Consider the following 21,268-nt stretch of genomic DNA (forward strand, 5'->3'; position numbering starts at 1 on the left):
GCTGCTATGGAAACCCATGATGAGTGTACAAGTGAGAAGGACAATCAAGATGGAGAACCACGTCCAGACGATCAAGATGGCGAACCACGTCCAAACGATCAAGATGGTGAACGACATCCAGATGATCAAGGTGGCGAACGACATCCAGATGATCAAGGTGGCGAACGACATTCAGATGATCAAGGTGGCGAACCACATGCGGAACCCGTGCCACATTCAGATGCTAGCCTGAATGACAGCTTTGACTACCTCTTCTCCCAGTCTTGGGGCGAATATGCTGAACCGTCCCCTGCCCCAGCCACCCAGCGCCAAACCAGGTCAAAGCCTGACTCTGTGCGGATCATTGACCTCTCCATCAGTCCACCTGCACCTACCTGTGAGCCCTCATTTCCCGTGCCAGGCCTCTCCCCAGAGCTGACCATTACACAGGGGAGTCAAAGGCCCAGAATGTCCTCGGACATGACCGGTACACATGCAAGTCAAAGGCCCAGAATGTCCTCAGACATGACCGGTACACATGAAAGTCAAAGGCCCAGAATGTCCTCGGACATGACCGGTACACATGCAAGTCAAAGGCCCAGAATGTCCTCAGACATGACCGGTACACATGAAAGTCAAAGGCCCAGAATGTCCTCGGACATGACCGGTACACATGCAAGTCAAAGGCTCAGATTGTCCTCGGACATGACCGGTACACATGCAAGTCAAAGGCCCAGAATGTCCTCGGACATGACCGGTACACATGCAAGTCAAAGGCCCAGAATGTCCTCGGACATGACCGGTACACATGCAAGTCAAAGGCCCAGAATGTCCTCAGACATGACCGGTACACATGAAAGTCAAAGGCCCAGAATGTCCTCGGACATGACCGGTACACATGCAAGTCAAAGGCTCAGATTGTCCTCGGACATGACCGGTACACATGCAAGTCAAAGGCCCAGAATGTCCTCGGACATGACCGGTACACATGCAAGTCAAAGGCCCAGAATGTCCTCAGACATGACCGGTACACATGAAAGTCAAAGGCCCAGAATGTCCTCGGACATGACCGGTACACATGCAAGTCAAAGGCTCAGATTGTCCTCGGACATGACCGGTACACATGCAAGTCAAAGGCTCAGATTGTCCTCGGACATGACCGGTACACATGAAAGTCAAAGGCTCAGATTGTCCTCGGACATGACCGGTACACATGCAAGTCAAAGGCCCAGAATGTCCTCGGACATGACCGGTACACGTGCAAGTCAAAGGTTTAGAATGTCCCCAGAACTGACCATTACACAGGGGAGTCAAAGGCTTAGATTATCCTCGGAGGTGACAGGTACACAAGGAAGTCAAAGGGCTACAGTGTCTCCAGAGTTCAGAGTTTCATATGCAAGTCAAAGACTTCAAATCTCCCCTGAGTTGAGAGAGAAACAAGCCAGCCGAGTTGAGGCACTGGCCTCAAGCAATCGGAGTCAAGGTAGTTTTACTGACCAGTGCTCTAAAGAGGTTGAGCTCATAGTGCTGTCGGACTCCAGCGATGACTCCCCAACGTGTTTGTCTCCCTCTCCACCTCAGCCCATGCGCATCGAGTCACCCCTTGTCCTTCTAGAAGATTCCCCAATCTACACCTGCATAAAGGATGTAGCAAAAGCCAAAGACTCCCTCTCCGCCAGCCAAACAGCACAGCCTTTGAGAGATCCATGTGATTCCCAGTCTGCATCCTCAGACACCCCTCCTAAGGCCCATCCAACCCCCTCAGGCCCCGAATCTCCCTGCGCTGCAGATTCCCCAGGAGTCCAGAGCTTGCTGGACGGCTCGGCCGAGGTGTCCTGGCTGGTCCCGTCCACCCCACACATACCCAACCGGACACAGAGCAGCTCCACCCAGACCGAAAGCAGTATGCGTCGCACGCGCCTCTTCCCTGGATTTTCATCGTCACAGCCATCATCATCGTCGTCCTCCTCTTCATCAGTTCCTGGACATTCTAAAGCTCCATCTCCAAATAAAATCTCTTGTAAGGAGGAGTCAGAAGAGGTCTCAGTCTCCGATCAAACAGCTACCTCACCTGCCCAGACTAAGCTCGACCAAACCAGATCAAACGTCACTGGAGATGACTCTCCGGTGTTCCTACCTCCGAAGTCCCTCCCTAGGCGGTTCAGCTCAATTTCTGACCTCACCCCTTGTGGTTCACACAGAGGAGCCTCCGTGGACAAACCGTCTTCCAGGAGGGTCGGCCACCCTGTCAGCAGCACCCCTCTGCACTCCGAATCAGAGTCCCTTATGAGCCCCCATCTTCCCTCCGAATCGCCGTTCGTGAGCCGCGTGGAGAAGAGCCCGCATGTCCGGGAGAGCGGAGCCGCTCCTAGAGGCAGCGCGCCATCGGATGGCAGTCCAGAGAGCAGAGGCCACCTGGGCTTTTCCCATCTCCAAGATGTCAGCCCCTCCAGCGATCAAGAGGAGGCATGCACAAGCAAGTCCACTGGTCGGCAGAAGGATTCCAGGGAAGGCAGCAACCCAGGCAGCTCTGAGAGAAGAAAAGGCGGATCTGGACACCGTACATCTGGTGCAGAAGAGGTCGATATGAATGGGGTGGAAGACAACAGGGAGACGGAGATCAAAGAGACAGGGATGGAGGTGGAGGATGAAGACGAAGATGAGTTACCATCTCAACAGAGCTTCAGCAACTATGACGAGCCACCCATGCCGTTTGATGAGCCCTCGATGGCTTATGATGACCCTCCAGTGGCCTTCGAGGAACAGCCCATTGCTTGCGATGACCAAGCGGCGGCCTTCGACGAGCCCCCGATGGCTTTCGACGACTCTTGGGGTTTCGGGGACTGCAGGGCCGACCTCCACAAACCGCGCTTCAGCCTGCGCCTGGAGAGCAGCGGGGACGGGGACGGCAGCCTCAGCTGCACCACTCCGCTCGGGCCCCAGGCACCGGTCACCACAGACAGGACACCCCCCGCCGCCTCACCTGAGCCCCAGCCCAGCACCAGCGTCCTGGACCCCAAGCTGTGGGACAGCTGGGAGGAGGAGGAGGAGGAGGGAGCAGGTGCTGCTCTTCCTCTCTCTCAGAGGCTGGGTGCCGTCGCCCCGGCCAAGAGGGTGGCTCAGCTCAGGACTCCAGGTACTCCACCCGTTTTGTTGTTTTGTTGTTGTTTGTCATATGCTGTATATCTGTAACTGTAACAAATAACAGCTAGTATCAGCAACATTCCCATTTTCCGTTTAAGTGGCATGACTGCCACATTTTCCCCACTACATGTATATCTCAAGACTTGTCTCACCACTTTATAGCAGCACTCGATGCAAACTCTCATCTGTAGCACCGACAAGGTTGCTCTCTTGCAGTCTTACTGCTGTGGGTGACCCCAATGTCTCTTTTTGACCCTAAAATCTACTTAACTAAGGGAGCAGCTACATTTGGCTAACTTGCAGCTGATTCTGAGCTATTGTCAGTCGTTATTTTTTACATATACATTTATTTTTTCCTCACTTTATTTGTGTGTGTGTGTGTGTGTGTGTGTGTGTGTGTGTGTGTGTGTGTGTGTGTGTGTGTGTGTGTGTGTGTGTGTGTGTGTGTGTGGAGATTTGGTGCTAATTTGAATGGTTCTCATCTCATGACTGTTCTCCCTCTCCAGTGGCCTCTAAGAAGGCCGGCCCACTGATGCCCATCACCCCAATGCCCCATTACTCAGACATGGACACGCCAGACCTCAAGAACAAACTCAACAGGTAGGATACAGTCCAACACACTCAGCATACAGACATGCCTCAAATCATGTTATTTTCCCTTAAAGACCATCACATTTCTATTTAACAACACCTTTATGTAATGCCATGCAGTCTTTCACTGCCATTAATTGAAGCCATGTGAAATAACAGTCTCACACAGATGGACAAAGTGTTAGCAGTTGTTTTTAAATTGGCTATGATGAGTTCATCAGTTGATCAATGATGAATCATTTAGTTGTCATGACTCACATATTACTGATACACATTAATGCACGTGTACCATGTCTATGTTATATTTTTTGGTGAGCATATATGATACAGAGTGAACTCAGGAATTACAGTATAGGCTAAATGACAAATTCTGGTCAAGGTAACTTTATTGTCCCCAAGGTGCAATTTGTGTGCAGCCAGCAGACAAGTATACATAAGGACAAGACACACTGCAGCAAAAACATGAAATACCCATAGTGTCTGAAAACACAATGATAAATAAGATAAGAAATAAAATCAAATAAAATCAGAATACCAGAATGCTTGCAACTCTGTGTAATGTTCTGGCTGTCCTCAGGTTCGGAGTGCGTCCGCTCCCCAAGCGGCAGATGGTGGTGAAGCTGAAGGAGATCTTCCAGTACACGCATCAGCTGGAGAGCTCGGAGTCCGAGGACGAGGCGCCGGTACACGGCCACAGACCTCAGCCGGTCCCCGCTCCTGCCCGCTCCTGTGCCCAGTCACTCAACTTCAAGGAGCCCAGGGCGCCCCCTGCTGTCTCTCCCAAGAAAGTGCAGCTCAGCCTGGATGCCCAGGAGCCCTTGTCCCTCTCGCAGAGCTCCAACGCTTCCTCTACAGACGCGAGTCAGGACTCTGACAGGTCAGCAAACTGTGCTGCTGCTGCTGTGTTTGTGTTTGTGTTTATGCTGAGACGTGAGGGTACATGTTCTGAAACATGGCTGTGTGTGTGAGCATGTTTGTTTTTCCACAGCTGTGGGTTCTTGCTGATGTGAGTGTATGCAGTAGTAGGTTGTGTGTACCATACAGACATACAGATATATTACTGTAACCGTACATACAAACATGTGCATACATATGATATGACACAGAATTAGTACTTTCAATATCATGTCGTGCATGATGCATCTACAGTTTGAGTCATTTGTTTCATCCCTTCGAGTTCAACCACAGTTGGTCCAAAGTGGTCAATAACCACCTTGTTGACACGTTCCTTCTCCTCCCTCCCTGACCTCAGGTCCAACCCTGAGCTGCTTGTGAGCGACGACGACGACTCCTCGGACAGCGAGGGCCCGGTGACGGCCTCTCAGGCGGTGTCCAAGCACGCCGACAAGCTCAAGGCCGTGCGGCGCTTCATCCTGTCCGACCCGGAGCTGCACGGCCAGGTGCTGCAGTACCGGCCGCTGGTGCTGTCCCAGCTGCAGGAGCGCCTCAAGGCCGCCGGCATCCGCCTGGCCGCCGCCAAGCTGCTGGACTTCCTGGACGCCCAGTGCATCACCTTCACCACGGCCAAGCCGGGCCAGAAGGCCCCGTCCCGCAGGAGGAGGAAGAAGCCGGCGGCGGCGGCGGGGGGGGCGGGGGCCAGGGGCGCAAGAGCGGCGGCTGAGGGAGGTGCGAGGGGGAGAGGGGGGAGAGGGGGGAGAGGGGGGAGGAGGAGGGGCGGAGGGGCGGAGGGGCCAGAGCTCCAGACTGAGCTGCATGTGCGATGAGGAGAGGAGCAGGTGGACAGAGGAGCAGGAAGGATGCCGTCTCATAAGCCGGTTGGAGTGGTGAGTGCATAACTGGGCTGTGCTATCATGCTGACAGAAGTGTATCATGCGGACTAATGCACTCACTCTTGACATGTTGGAGGCTGCTGTCTGGCCTGATGATCTTTTTCGAGAACTGACTGTGACTTGAGGTGGGATTTTTGTGTTTGTTTGTTTGGGAGGCATCTCAAGAGAATTCAGTTGAAGACTTTGTGCGCTAGTTGTCTTTGTTATGTATTTGATCTTTGTTTTATAAAATGTCAGATATGTACAGGTTAATTTAAGAATTGTTCATATGAATATGGTCATTATGAAATTAAAAGAAAGCTTGTTTTATAACTGTTTGTCCATAAAGACCTTTAAATGCCCACTGCAGCTGCTACTGGGGCAGCCGTGGCCTACTTGTTAGGCCTTGGGGCTTGTAACTGTAGGGTTGCCGGTTCGATTCCCGACCAGTCCACGGCTGAAGTGCCCTTGAGCAAGGCACCTAACCCCTCACTGCTCCCCGAGTGCCGCTGGTTGGGCAGGCAGCTCACTGCTCTGGGTTAGTGTGTGATTCACCTCACTGTGTGTTCACTGTGTGCTGTGTGTGTTCACTAATTCGGTTAAATTGAGTTAAATGCAGAGAAACTAATTTCCCTCACGGGATCAAAAAAGTATATTCATTCATTCATACTGTACCTACTGCATTTTAACATCTTTTCCAGGTTTTGCTCTGACTAGAATTAACATTTTGTCAAATCAAGAATTGATGCCCATCTCAGCGCTCACTATATCAGTACTGAAACTGCCACGCAGACCACTCAAAATTCCTTTTTCAGGCCACATGCAATGTGGCAAATTAAAAGGTATATAGTCAGCCACTAGATTCTGCTCCCCAATTAAACTGCTGATTAGTTTTACCACCACCTGACATGTTGAGCTATCATTAGGATGGTGTATTCCCTTGTCCTGTTGCTCAGCTGTTTAGTTTAGCTTTCAAATACATTCCTCCTGCATATTATACATAATATTTATTTATATATATTGTACATTTGCTCTCCCAGGGCCCCAAGATCTCAGTGGGACTCTCCTGATAAAACAAAGGATAAATACAAATACAAATACCCCATGAGAGCTTGTATCAAATTGTCAAAAGAGAAATAATGGGGATATAATACAGAGCCCAACTCTTCCTGACCCTGTCGAAGTGTCCTTGAGCTCTAGGACACCTAACCCCAGTGCTCCCGATGAGCAGGTTGGCGCCTTGTATGCCTCCACCATCAGTGTGTGAATGGGTGAATGTGAGGCATGATAATGTAAAGCGCTTTGGGTGCTCGCAGAGGCTGAAAAAAAGCACATTTGCAGTACATTTACTATTACCATTTATCATGTATTGTAGTGCTGACTACGCTGCCTGCGGAAGGCCCGTCCAAAACTATTTGACTGACATTGTGGCCCTGGTTAGCCGCAGACTCACTATCTATGATGCTGCGCAACTAGTGCTAGTCATAGGTGCTAGTTAGCCACAGAGCAGCTTACCATGCCAGTGACGTAGCTGGTTGTTGAAATCCAACATGGCGGCGCCTATGTAACAACAACACCACTTTCACCGTATCAATTGATCCTTTTTAACAAATCCAGCCATTTTAATAATTTTACCAATGAGAAGAAATAAGATACATCTGTTATATCACATTTATTTCAAATTTCAGTTCAGTTCATCTTTAAAGGGATAGTAGTGACTGGAGAAAAAGGGATATCAAAAGTGTCTGAAGAAAGTATGTACAGCCTAGGCTACTAATAATTAAAACTGCTTCATGCGTTGATGATTGTATTTGACCAAATTATATTTGCATAAATGCCAAATTGAAGCCATTGTATTGCAGATAATTATATTTCACAAACACTTTGGCAGAACTATGAGAATTATGGGAGACAATAGCCTATTTTAAGTTGATACCAATTTTATTTATGACCACCTACACCCTAGACAATAATTTGGAGTGAGCCCTTTTAACCCTTATAATTTTGAATCACCATATATGCCAAAGTTATTTTGAAGTTATATTTGTTCATTTTTTTTCAAGAGCGAAGACAGTCAAAGGTGCAATTCATTTCAAACTATGATCATTGTTGATTAAATATGCTTTCATTATTCTCCAAGTTATGTAGGCAACTATCTTTTTTTTCTCTCGACGTTCAAATTAATGACTATAAAATCCCTGTAGATGGCGCTTGTAAGTCGAACAGAAATCATTTCCCCTTAGTTTTACAACTAGGGCTGTCAATCGATTACATTTTTAAATCTAATTAATTACTTACTCTGTGATTAATTCATCTAAATTAATAGCATATATTTTTTTTTGCTGTGAAAGTATTTTAAATGTTTCAATTCAAATGCATCATTGAATAATCAGCATTAGTGACATTAAAGGAGAATTCCATCAATACACATCAAAATCTGTCATCCATGTCTTTATGGACCTTGCTCTGTGCACTGGTGCACAGTCATGTTGGAACAGGAAGGGGCCATCCCCAAGCTGGGCTTTGTTCTTTAGTTCCAGTGAAAGGACCTCTGAATGCTTCAGCATTAACCAAGAGATTTTGGACAACTCCATGCACCCAACTTTGTGGGAAGTTTGGGGATGGCCACTTCCGGTTCCAAAGTGATTGTGCACCAGTGCACAAAGCAAGGCCCATAAAGGCAAGGATGACCGAGTTTGGTGTGGATGAACTTGACTGGTCTGCACAGAGTCCCCCTGACCTCAACCTAACAGTACGCCTTTGGGATGAATTAGAGCTGATCCTGAGAGCCAGTCGCCTTGTCCAACATCAGTGTGTGACCTCACAAATGGCTGGAAACCTGCACATCTATCTCCTCTGTTCCCTGCCAGAACCTTTGGCTCCAATCAGAAAGCAAATCCAAAAGAAGCACCGAATCGTTGGTCTGATGAAGGATATCCAAGCGTATGGAACTTCACAGTAAACGCTCTAGGAGTAGACTGTGTGTGGGGTGAGGTGACGGTGGGAATATAAGCAAGGTCTCTGTGATCGGTGTCAGATATGTTTGCCTCTTCACTAGGGTGGTCCTTATAAAACATTTTTGCAAAATGTTAGTGTGTTAACCTCTTAAATTGTTCCTTTTAACTTCAGAATTAGAAATACGCAAAAAGTTTGACAAATATTTTTAGAGGTAGCTCAATCATGTAGAAGATTGCCTAGTTAAGCTATGCATTATTATGATATGTAAGTAATATTAAAAGTTGCTGCAAATTAACTATTTATTGAAATCAGAGCACTGACATGACAACAAGGACAAACATCTCAGAAAAAGTCTGACATTTTCAACAGTCCCCTATTTCTGATTGTAGCAGAGGAAGACTGAGTCTCTTTGAGATTTAGATGATGATGAAGAAATAATCCAAGTTCCATTCTGATAGATGGTGGTTTTAATCCAATCAATTAAGCTTAACTTCTTTCATGACTTTTGCTCTTGGTACACAACACAGCTGCAAGCTGCCTTTGCCTTTGCCTTTTCCTCATGCAGTTTAAGTATATATCTTTGATCCCAGGGGAAATTCAGTCCCTGCATTTATCCAAATCTGTGAATTAGTGAAATACAGTATACACAGGTGAAGTGAAGCACTCACTAACCCGCAGTGAGCTGTCTGCGCAAGGAGCAGTGAGGAGTTAGGTGCCTTGTTCACGGCCACTTTAGCCATGGATGTGGGAGAGCAGTGCTCATTCTGGTTTCATTCTCATTGAGCTCAATGCAATTCAAACCAGCTAATTATATATTATAACAGCTAATAACTGACATAAAGCATGTCAAACTCTTAGTATGTTAAGTGTTGACATGGGGTTATTTGAATTCCAAAGGCCAAGGGGACTTTATCAGGGTGCATAGTGTCCTGGATCCAGGGTTCTAGAAGAGCCCTTCATGGAAGACCATCATCAGAACACCCATGTTGTGTGAGGACAACAGAGCTCAGCCTTAGTCTGCATTGAGCCTGAGGAATGGCCTGTTTCATCTCCACTTTGGTCTGTCCATTTTGCATTCAGCAACTTCATCCACTTTCACATCAGTGGTTCAGCACTCGAGTCCACCAAATCTCCTATCCCGTCAGTAGACCAACTCACTAGGCTTAATAACGCAGTCAAGTGTACACAGAATATTTCATGAACATTTATTCTCTTAAATAGCTTAAATTAAATAGCACTACACATTTGTGAGCAATCTCATATACACCGAGCCCTTGATGTTCACACTCCGGTTTAAATTATTAAAAACACACCTCCCCCCTCCCCCTCCCCATAGTCATCAGCACCCTAATCATCTAATGCACAGTGCAAATCAGTCTTTACAACAGAATGACTGCTGCTAAAACGGCCACAGTAGTCCCCGCGCCTCCATAACTGTTGGCCTTGGAGCTCCCTCTGAATCCCTCCATCTTTTCATGTCTCTGTGTGCTGCTGAGGTATCTCCCAGAGCTTGGACTCCACAGGGAGCAGTTCGGAGTGGAGTGGGGTCTAAAGAAGATTTACTCTCAGGGTCCCCCCGGCAGTTACACACACACGCACACCTACAGTAACACAGTAGTGTCTTTTGCAGTATGAAGTTTGATCATAACTCCGATACAAAATAGTCGGAATACACCGACAGCAGGCTGTAGAAAGAAATCTAGTGCATTATGTCCCAATGTAGGATGAACGCAGCTGCCAAAACGCTCCCGATTGTCTCACAACTGTTGGCCCTGGAGTGCTGCTCTGGAGTCGTCTGCTCACGTGTGCTGCTGAGGTATCTCCCAGAGCTCGGACTCCACAGGGAGCAGTTCAGAGTGGAGTGGGGTCGGTGGAGAAGCGTGCTGGTTATCTCATAGGTGCCGTCCTCATACCGTACTCTGGGGTGGGCCACTGAGGAGGCGGTCAGGTTCTTGGACCCCTGGAACCAGTGGATGTGGGCCTCTGGGTAGACGCCTCTGGCGCGACACGTCGAGTTTCCATCACGGCTGTGGACATGGAGGCTGTGGAGGCACTCTGACAGGTACAGAGGTGGAGGAGTTACTCATCAGAGGGGTTTGCGTTTCATTCAATTCAATTACATATTTTCTTTTCTTTTTAATTGAGCCCCTGAACAATTGACTTTGACTTCTCAAGTTGCTCTAGAGAAACTAGTTGGAACATCAGTGTCCTTTTCTACTGATTAACATCTAACATGCAAAATTCACCATGCATTGTTTTTTTAAATGACTATTTTGGTCATTTTCAATTAAAACACATTGGTAATGCTCAATGTATTTACATGCAATTATTTTATTATTTTTTTACCAACCTTGTAATTTCAAGTGTGTGAGGGCATGAGTTGCTCCTAAATTGGAGCGCAGCTTGCAGACATACTTCCCCTCATGGATTGGTTTTGTGTGATGAATGGTCAAGACCAGTTGTTGGTCTTTGTAGACACAGTTCACTCCGTCATGGGTGCTTATGTTCCCATTCTTCAGCTCACACAGAGGTCTCCCATAGGGAGCGTACCATGCAAACAGGAAGATGGTGGGCTCATCAAGGGAGCTGATGTTGCAGGACAAGGAGATACTCCCATGGCAGTGGGGGCTCACTATCTCTGTACTTCTGAGCGTCATTAGCTCTGTAATAATAACACAAGCCAAGTCAGAATGTAGGTGGTGGTACTTGGGGGGAAAAGTTTAGACATTTAGAGACTCACTACAGTCAAAGGCTGTGGTTAATTCATTCATACATTACAGTATATACTTTTTGAGACCCACGTACATGGTTCTTAAAGCTTGTTTTAACACATGCTTATTCTGACAAATTAATTTAAGTTGACTTACCATTCTCTGATCTTGCTAAAGCAAACATAAGAACCCATAGCAGTAAGGCACACGTTTGGATGGTCTCCATCTGCAAATCCATATAACAGGGTCAAATGAAAAATGTGCACACACACAAACCCTCAATCAGACAATTGATAAAGTTTAGTTTTCTAGAATTCTTACGTTCATAGCCCTTTCTCTTGTCTCCCCTCTGGAGTACTTGGAGTTTCCTTTCTAAGATGTCTTATGAGGCTGGTATAAGCAGTGGTTGAATTGAATATTTCCTCTAATTAATCGCTAAAATATTGAAGTGATTTTAGACTAGTTTGTTCCCTGGCGGGCCATTTATTTTAATTAGCCTAATTTCACAGACTTGTTGCAGGGACATTTTCCTACACTTTTGTTTTCTGCCAACTGGCTGAATCTGCAAACAACTGCTGGCCCATCTATGCCATGAATGATGATCATCAACTTTGCCGACTTCATCGCTTCAGCACAGAGCACAACGTTGCACTGACATTGCCTTGAATGAAGAGGTAAGGAAAATAAGGCCAAATCTCAATTGAATATCCAAGCCCACGTTGACCGTGTGAGAATAAAAACAATGACTAAAATGGGACAATAGTAAATAAACTATAAAGTCAAAAATTCAATCAATTATATAATAGCCTAACAATAACTATGGAAAAAAATAAGCAATAATAAAAAAACAATGTCAATTTAATCAATGGCCTAATAGAAACAAAACAACGCTACAACATACAGTAGGCTACAAACCTTAATCATAAGAAACATGCATCCTCATCCGCAATGGCGCTGTTGCACTTGGTTTTGGAGACGCGCTCACAGCCTGTCCGTAATGCACGACTTATAGCCTACCCTAAATTTAATTTATACATCACATTGGTGGAAACAGATGAAAGTTATCGTGAGAGACAAGTGTGTTATTAGAAATGAAATGTGACAATTGCTTGAGTCCAGATTTTTCGTAGCACCTGCTCTCCACTTTTTGGTAGGCCTACTGCGTACCGCTAGGTAGGTATAGTCCAGGCATTCTATGAGAAAAAAATACCCAACCCAAAACTAATTGCAACAGAAATGATTTTTTCTGTATTTAGTTCCTGAAACCCTCCCATATCATATAGTAAAAGTCCATGAAAATCCAAGTGGTGGAACATTGTCAAAATCGGCTTTCTTTGTGCATAGGTCAAAGGCCAAAAAGTGCACTTTTGACAGTTTTCATGAGCTTTAATAGTACAGGTGATACAGTATGTGATAAAGAAGTCCCGTTTTTTCATAAAAGCATGAAACTTGGTACAATTGTACAGTTTGAAGTTCTGAACATTTTCAGATTGAAACTGGTATAAAAAAAAACTAGTGGTTGCCATGGCAACCGTTACACATTTCATGACAACTGATTTAGACCTATATTTTGCACCTAACAAAGAATTGACTTCACAAAATGTCACTTTTGCTTTGAGGTTTGTTTTTAAAGAGGCAATCAACCATCAACCATCAATACATAGCTTGTTCTGATATACCGTCTTTGGTTCATGAATGCCATTTAAATCCAGAAAGAACACAAACCAGACTTTGATTTTGAAAATGTAAGCATGGTGAACTGACTAAAGAATGGCCTACACAGTAAAATGGTGTGTCATGATGACACACCATTTTACTGTGTAGGCCATTCTTTAGTCAGTTCAAAATCAAAGTCTGGTTTGTGTTCTTTCTGGATTTAAATGGCATTCAGAAGGTCAATGAGAAAGTCCACCATCCACATTTTCATGTCAACCTAAATTAAGGAGGTGGTGGATCAGTCTGGTTCTTTTTTAAATAAATCACTACTACGCCTAGGCCGCCTTGATTTCACGCTATGGATGTGACAGAAGCGGGAATGGGAGAATAGGCCTCAGGCACACCCGTTGCATTCTAGGAATATTGCCACCATGTTGGTAGCTCTCCGAACGTAATAATCCATTCATTCAGATGCAGAGGGCAATTAGCAGAGAATGTATAGTATTAGCGATTCTTTTCCTCTTGCAATCGTGGGTTGCGCTGTTACACCCCACTACACAGCAACATACGACCAAGAAGGCAAAAACTAAGTAACAGGAACACACTAACAGGCGGGAGTAAATCCTTGCAAGGCGCATAGTAAACTAAGGACTGATGCTGCCAACATGGCTGCCCGCAAAGTTTTCAGGTCACAATCCTGAGCCCTATACGTGTAACTGAAGCGCGTAAAAAAAATGTGTGAATGGGAGAATTCCCTCCATTTGGCCTAACGGTAGTTGATAATTCAGCCCAACTTAAAGGAACACGCCACCTCCTAGAATTAGATAAGTGAGCAAAAACATTTGCATTGCATTGTCATAGTCTAGCAGCAACCCCACTTAGTTAGCTTAGCATAGTGAATGGAATCCTTTGTTGAGTAAAAGTGAGCTAGCAAAAGAAAAATTACATCCATCTCCAAAAGTACAAATGGCAATGCAGATTAAGACCGGTAGAAGGTAGAGGCATGAGTTGCAGCAGGTGACCTGGTTGCTGTCATGCCTGCATGTGCTGAGGTCAACAATGCTATGCAGGTCACCAGACCAGCATTCACAACAAGTGAACAGCATCGAAGCAAGAGGACAGCATCGAAGCAAGAATTGAAAAAGATCAAAAAGACATCCAAGAGATTGAGAGACTTTAGACTTCATGATCTAAAGTGAAGTCTAAAGTCTATAATCATCACGACACAACGCTTATTCCTATTGTAGATTCAAGTTTTTCGCCATGCGCTTCTCTTTTATTGAGCAATGCGCCAAGGGTTGTGGTAATTAACGACATAAGGAGTGGTCTGGCATCTAAAAGTTGTTATTGTACAATACCTAAAGCACATTGATTGTGCTACTGACCAAGGGAAACCTGGTAAGAAATTCATGGCAAGCTGTTTTTATGTTATTTTAAGAGTGCATTACCAATAGTGATATGGGTGGGTGGGTGCACAACGCACCTTGTCTCTCTCATAAAAGGAACATGCTACAGCACACATCCATGCAAAATATTACAAAATACAAGTTTCAATGGGAAACATAATTAGAATAAAGATATCACAAAATACATCTCACAAATGAGTAGTTATTCTTCATTTAAAAATGGGTAATGACGGATTAAAGTCATCAGGCCACATATGAAGCACAACTGAAGGCGCACTGTCATGAGATGTAAGCATGCAACTCCTCTGCAGGATAAATGTCTTTAGGTTTTTTTTATTCAGTCATTTGAACATTACTGGGGCAAGTGTTGCTTTTTTCAGGCTATGTTTTCGATAGTAACCTATTGTCAGTCAATACTCAATAGTGAAAGGAACGGTGTATATGAAGTTTGTTTCACTTTGCCATTGAGTTTAAATAATAGACAAGTGCAGATGTGTATAGAATAGAAAGAATAGAATATATACTTTTTTGATCCCGTGAGGGAAATCGTTTCTCTGCATTTAACCCAATTTAACCGAATTAGTGAACACACACAGCACTCAGTGAACAGTACACACAGTGAGGTGAATCACACACTAACCCAGTGAGCTGCCATGCCCAACCAGCGGCGCTTGGGGAGCAGTGAGGGGTTAGGTGCCTTGCTCAAGGGCACTTCAGCTGTGGACTGGTCGGGAATCGAACCAGCAATCCTCTGGTCACAAGCTAAAAGCCCTAACCAGTAGGCCACAGCTGCCCAATAGTACAGGCTTATACTCTACTAGGTTTGGTAAAGCATGGCTTATTGGAATACATGTTTCTGTTCTGTTCACGTGCATGCAGATTCCTTCAAATGTGCTGGTGACCATCAAAATACCAATGCACAGTTTGAAGTTGCGCTGCTTGTTAAAGGGATCGATAGATGTCACTCTCATTGGTTTAAACTATGTTACACTATGTTACGCCACATCTCTGATTAATTAAAAGGATAAATACCACCTTCTTGAACAATGCGCCAGACTGAATCAACATGAATGTGAGCGCCACACCCAAAAAGATCTATACGATTTTGCACGGGTGACCAAGTGTGCATAGAGGCCTGAGAATTTCCATTCAATTTACATTGAAAACCTTTCACAGCAGACCCTTTCTGGTATTATTCAATAACAACTTTGCAAGAAACATTTTTTGAAGTAAGCCCAGCCCAAGTATAAATTGAGTTGTATCTTTGAAAATGTAAAAGAATTTTACTCAACAATGCAAGATTCTACAATTCCTGGGTTGCACCAACAAGGATTAAGTCTTAACCTGGATTAAATCAAGGTTTAACCATTAATTGGTTTACATTCCTGAAATGGCTGCATACATCAGATGGTTTGAGGAAAATCGAGTCCAGGAAAATTAGAGACCGTCTCAATCCAATTGAGTTTTATGATGATGAGGAATTTTCAAACAGGTACCGTTTCAATAAAGAATCTGTCATAATATTAAATGAAAAAGTCAGGAACTCAATTAAACATGGCAGTGATAGGAATGCAGCTATACCACCTTTGCTTTGCTTTATAACGGTTTGAAACAGTTTAGTACGGCACAATAAATGTAGTTGTAACTGTAGCTATAGCCTCCTGTTAGATGTAACGTCAGGTGGCGACACAGATTAAACATTTGTTACACTGAACTAGCCTAGTTACAGTTAGGTTTAACGTTACATTTTGTAGCCTATACCTCCAGGCTACATCGGCACACACTTTCAACAACGTCATTTCGCTAGCAAAGCCTACACCTAACGCCAGCTAAAACGGCAGTATTAGCCTACAATTATTATAATAACACATAATTTAAGTGAATACGCTCACCTTTGTCGCTGGATGTTGCTAACACTGGCTTATCAGCATCGTCGTCGAAGGGATTTGCCATTTGCTGTGGGATCATCTGGACTATCTTTGCTGACACTTCAGACTGTTTGTAGAGCTCTTCTATTTTGTACAGTGCAATTATTTTAGGTTGCTTCCCTGCTGCTCCGATTAGGCTACTCAAAAGCTAGTCATGTGGAACTACAGGGCTAGGCCCTACAGTCAGTATCTTTGCTACAGTGTTTGCCAAACCTTCACGGTACACTATGAGAAATGTCTCAACAGAAAATGTCACAGCACACCACCCATGATATTAAACATAGAAGTCACAAAACGTATTGCCCTAATGTTGCCACTGCTTGTTGGCTATTTCAGAATGCCATTGGCATTGGCATTAATAAACACCTAATGGATCAGATTATGTCAAAAACTCAATTTAGACCAAACGTGGAGATAGAACCTTATAATTCTCAGCTCATGGCCATGCCACGGATTTCACCAATAATTTCCACAAAACTCAAAGAGATCAAAAGTCGGACTAAACTAGCAGGGCAGTAGACTGGCAGTAAACCAGACCTTGGAGGGCAGGGAACCAAATGACAGTTTGACATGCCGATCCCGACAGCTTCACCAAAGTCTCATCAACTCGCACACAACTTCAAGCTAGCACACAATCTAGTCGTACCAAGCAATCTAGTCGTAACAGCACTAAAACACGTTTGTTATATAGTAGAGGGCCAGATAACAAGCATCTATTTCAAGTCTTATGTTATGAAATAAACATGAAACAAAACTTACCAATTCCTGCAGTGACCAGCTACGTGCAGTTATAGCTGACGTTATGTGTAGCAGCTAGCACTATCGATATCTGCTAGTCCAGCTGACACTATACATTATTTTTGTTGATGCGTGGCTTAACAAGGGAACTCATGGGATTGGAGGAAAATATATCGCACACTCTCGCTATTTGTTCAGACAGTCTGTCAATCAAATCGGGGAAGGAGAAGCAGGAGCAAATAATAAATGGTTAAGTAAAATGTTATTAAAGACACTAGTATATTTCATTCAATAGTTAGGCCTTCAGAGAAGGCCTTGAAGGCCCTGACGGTCCGCCACTGCTTAAATTGTTGCTCACTGTTTATGTAGGCTACACTGATCCATCATGGCGGACTTCAAAATTTTCGCAGGTTAACATTTTAATCGTGGATTTGTTAAACCATAGGCCGCTACTTAAAATTGTGGTGCAACACAGCTAGAATTAAATTTAAACCTAGATTTACAAATCTTTGATTAGGCCTAAACCAAGATTAATTTAATCCTTGTTGGTGCAACCGTTTATAAATGGGGTCCAGTAGAATGCTTTGCGGCATTTCCCGAATCCTGATGCATAAAAAACAACCCTCAATTTAACATCTTTCCACCAATTGGATTTTCATGGACTTTTACTATGGTGTTTAGATCACCAATTGAAATATAAAAATAAGAAAATAAATAAATTCTGTTGCAATTAGTTTTGGGTCAAACACTTTGCCTGGACTAGTAGCCTATATGTAGCCTAGGCTATCTGTGGTAGCATCCGGCGGTACCTTCTTTAGCCTAGGACTACTACTTTCACCCATGCCAGAGACGGTCGGTATTAAAAATACAAAAACAATTAAGGCAACTCACCAAGCTATATGAAAAATGGAAGTACGTCCAGGATTCTAACACTGTAGGGAATCAATTCCAAAGGAGAATCCAACGCCGGTTGCGCTATAGCCTACCGAGTCCTGGAGAATGCCGCTCGATCTGCCGTAGTATGCGGGTACCCTGGGAGTCTTGGAGAATGCAGCTCAGTCGTATGCGGGTACCCTGGGAGTCCTGGCGAATGCAGTAGACCTATATCTATAATTCCCTCTGTACTTTTTCTCCCATCTAATATTAACACAATGAAAAAATAATTTTGAACCTAGTTTCATTCAAAGTTCAGATGCCATGTTTTAAAATGCAAATTATTCTACTGCATAATGAGACAATGCGTCATTTGCATATTTAAACATTAAATTACAGAAAACTTGCCATGCATTTTTTTCTTATGTTGATGGAAGTAATCAACTGGGAAAATTTCATAGTGATAACTGCTAGTTCCGTATTCACCTGTAGCCTAGTGTCTCGCCTTAAATTAAGTGTAACACGAGGAGTGCACCAGAGTGATTTAAATGCTACTAAAAATATACGAGCCAACCAGGCAATAATCTTCTTTGGGTAAACAATCAAAACTCACAATTCAGCCATAAGGTCTGTTCTATGATGTTTGGCATTACTTCGGCTTGCCACTCTCTAGCCCAGGGGTAGGCAACCTATGGCACGGGTGCCACTGCTGGCACGCCGAGGCATAATCACTGGCACGCGCCACCAGCATCAGCAAAAACAAAAAATCTCAGACTGACAGCAGGATCTTCCAATCCCTCTTGTCAGTGTTCGGCTCAACATACCTGTGTGAGCAGGTATTTTCGCATATGAAAAGTGTGCTCAGCCCTATCGGCAGCCGTTTCACCATGGACAATTCCGAGTCGTGTTTACAATTAAAAGTGACAAACTACGAACCCCAGATAAAAATTGATGATAGTGGCACACTCTTTGACTAGAAATTTTGAAGTTGGCACTAGACGTCTCAAAGGTTGCCGACCCCTGCTCTAGCCAATGCCAGCCAGTGCCATAATCAAGCCAGGTAGGCTACATATATGCCAGAGGAATACTGAAAAAACCAAAAAGGTTTTGCTATCTGGATATTTGTGGGAATCTTTTGGGGATTTGCTAAACTATAGGCTACATTTTTGGAAAGGTTATTGTATAAGGAGTCAGAAAATCAATGTTTGCATTTGCTCAGATGTCTTTGTGGCGGCCATATTGAAGTTTAAAAGTTATATTGGCGAGACACTAGTTGAATAGGGTAAAATTTTTAACTAGCAAATATCATTATGAAACTTACCCAGTTGATTACTTACATTATAAGAAAATAATGTATTACAAGTTTTCAAGAATTTTATGTTTCAATATGCAAATTAGGCATTATCTAATTATATGCACTAATTGAATAACACTTTAATTTGTAATATCTCGGCTTCTGAATAAGCTAGACTGTTGATTAACTGCTAAACCCACATTTTCAAGGCCATGCAATCAAATGGTGCCAGTTAGAAAGCTCCAAGACTTTACCACATAGATGCACAAGTGGGTCAAAAATGACCCGGTGCGGTTATTTTCTTGCCATCTCATTGTAATGAAAAGTTGTCCGCATTTAATATTCCTCCAAAACAATTATTTTTAATCTTCCCATTGGAATACATCCATAATATGGGTTAACAACACAATCATGTTGTGTTATAATAGGCACACACGGTTGAAAAAGTACATCAGGGATCTCGAAAATCCCTGATAACAGATGACAGAAGCTGTATTTCGCTGCTAAACTTGGCTGTGTGTGTAAGCATGTTTGTTTTTCCATAGCTGTGGGTTCTTGCTGATGTGAGTGTATGCAGTAGTAGGTTGTGTGTACCATACAGACATACAGATATATTACTGTAACTGTACATACATGTGCATACATATGACACAGAATTAGTACTTCCAATATCATATGTCTTGCATGATGCATCTACAGTTTGAGTCATTTGTTTCATCCCTTTGAGTTCAACCACAGCTGGTCCAAAGTGGTCAATAACTCCACCTTGTTGACACGTTCCTCCTCCTCCCTCCCCGACCTCAGGTCCAACCCTGAGCTGCTTGTGAGCGACGACGGCGACTCCTCCTCGGACAGCGAGGGCCCGGTGACGGCCTCGCAGGCGGTGTCCAAACACGCCGACAAGCTCAAGGCCGTGCGGCGCTTCATCCTGTCCGACCCGGAGCTGCACGGCCAGGTGCTGCAGTACCGGCCGCTGGCGCTGTCCCAGCTGCAGGAGCGCCTCAAGGCCGCCGGCATCCGCCTGGCCGCCGCCAAGCTGCTGGACTTCCTGGACGCCCAGTGCATCACCTTCACCACGGCCAAGCCGGGCCAGAAGGCCCCGTCCCGCAGGAGGAGGAAGAAACCGACGACGGCGGCGGGGGCCAGGGGCGCAAGAGCGGCGGCTGAGGGAGGTGCGAGGGGGAGAGGGGGGAGAGGGGGGAGGAGGAGGGGCGGAGGGGCCAGAGCTCCAGACTGAGCTGCATGTGCGATGAGGAGAGGAGCAGGTGGACAGAGGAGCAGGTAGGATGTTGTCTCATAAGCGGGTTGGAGTGGTGAGTGCATAACTACGCAGTGTTATCATGCTGACAGAAGTGTATCATGCGGACTAATGCACTCACTCTGACATGTTGGAGGCTGCTGTCTGGCCTGATGATCTTTTTCGAGAACTGACTGTGACTTTTTGTTTGGGAGGCATCTCAAGAGAATTCAGTTGAAGACTTTGTGCGCTAGTTGTCTTTGTTATGTATTTGATCTTTGTTTTATGAAATGTCAGATATGTACAGGTTAATTTAAGAATTGTTCATATGAATATGGTCATTATGAAATTAAAATAATTGTTTTGTTGTTTTATAACGCTTTGTCCATAAAGATCTTTAAATGCCCACTGCAGCTGCTACTGTACCTACTGCATTTTACCATCTTTTCCAGATTTTGCTCTGACTAGAATTGGTATTTTGTCAAATCAAGAATCTCAGCGCTCAGTATATCAGTACTGAAACTGCCACGCAGACCACTCAAAATTCCTTTTTCAGGCCACATGCAATGTTGCAAATCAAAAGGTATGTAGTCAGCTACTAGATGTTTCTCCCCAATTGAATTGCTGATTTGTTTTTACCACCATGTACCCATGGTACAGTAAATACTAAAATACAAATATCCCATGAGTCAAGTTTAGAAAAAGGAGCCAGACAAATGTAGCCTGGCCTCCAGACTCACTTATTATTTTCACTTCCTGAAGAATGTCAGGCCTCCCTTGATTGGGAAACGTTTTCCAACCCTGGTATTAGAAGAGGCGAAGACTTTGATCTCGTTGGTGCCGCCTCTCAAATCTTTCTTTACTAAACAAGGACATACTGACTACTGTAAATTAGTCATTCTTAACAAAGGGTAATGTTTGTGCCCCCATGACATAATCAAATTTGTTGTGCAGGCCTATGGGTTGATACTTATTTTTTCAACC

The 21,268-nt window shown here is 44.5% G+C and overlaps 1 protein-coding gene across 1 annotated transcript in view; it reads left to right on the forward strand.

The window, feature by feature from the left end:
* The window catches only part of slx4 (SLX4 structure-specific endonuclease subunit homolog (S. cerevisiae)), a 37,155-nt gene that overhangs the window by 15,094 nt on the left and 793 nt on the right, over positions 1–21,268 (forward strand). Inside the window, exons 14-18 of the mRNA XM_062535512.1 lie at positions 40–207; positions 1,110–3,115; positions 3,630–3,723; positions 4,292–4,591; positions 19,852–20,219. Of these exons, the coding sequence (XP_062391496.1) occupies positions 40–207; positions 1,110–3,115; positions 3,630–3,723; positions 4,292–4,591; positions 19,852–20,219 (2,936 nt within the window). The remainder of the gene's footprint in view (positions 1–39; positions 208–1,109; positions 3,116–3,629; positions 3,724–4,291; positions 4,592–19,851; positions 20,220–21,268) is intronic.

The sequence above is a fragment of the Sardina pilchardus genome, chromosome 1 (genome assembly GCF_963854185.1).
Source record: "Sardina pilchardus chromosome 1, fSarPil1.1, whole genome shotgun sequence".
Taxonomy (NCBI): Eukaryota; Metazoa; Chordata; class Actinopteri; order Clupeiformes; family Clupeidae; genus Sardina; species Sardina pilchardus.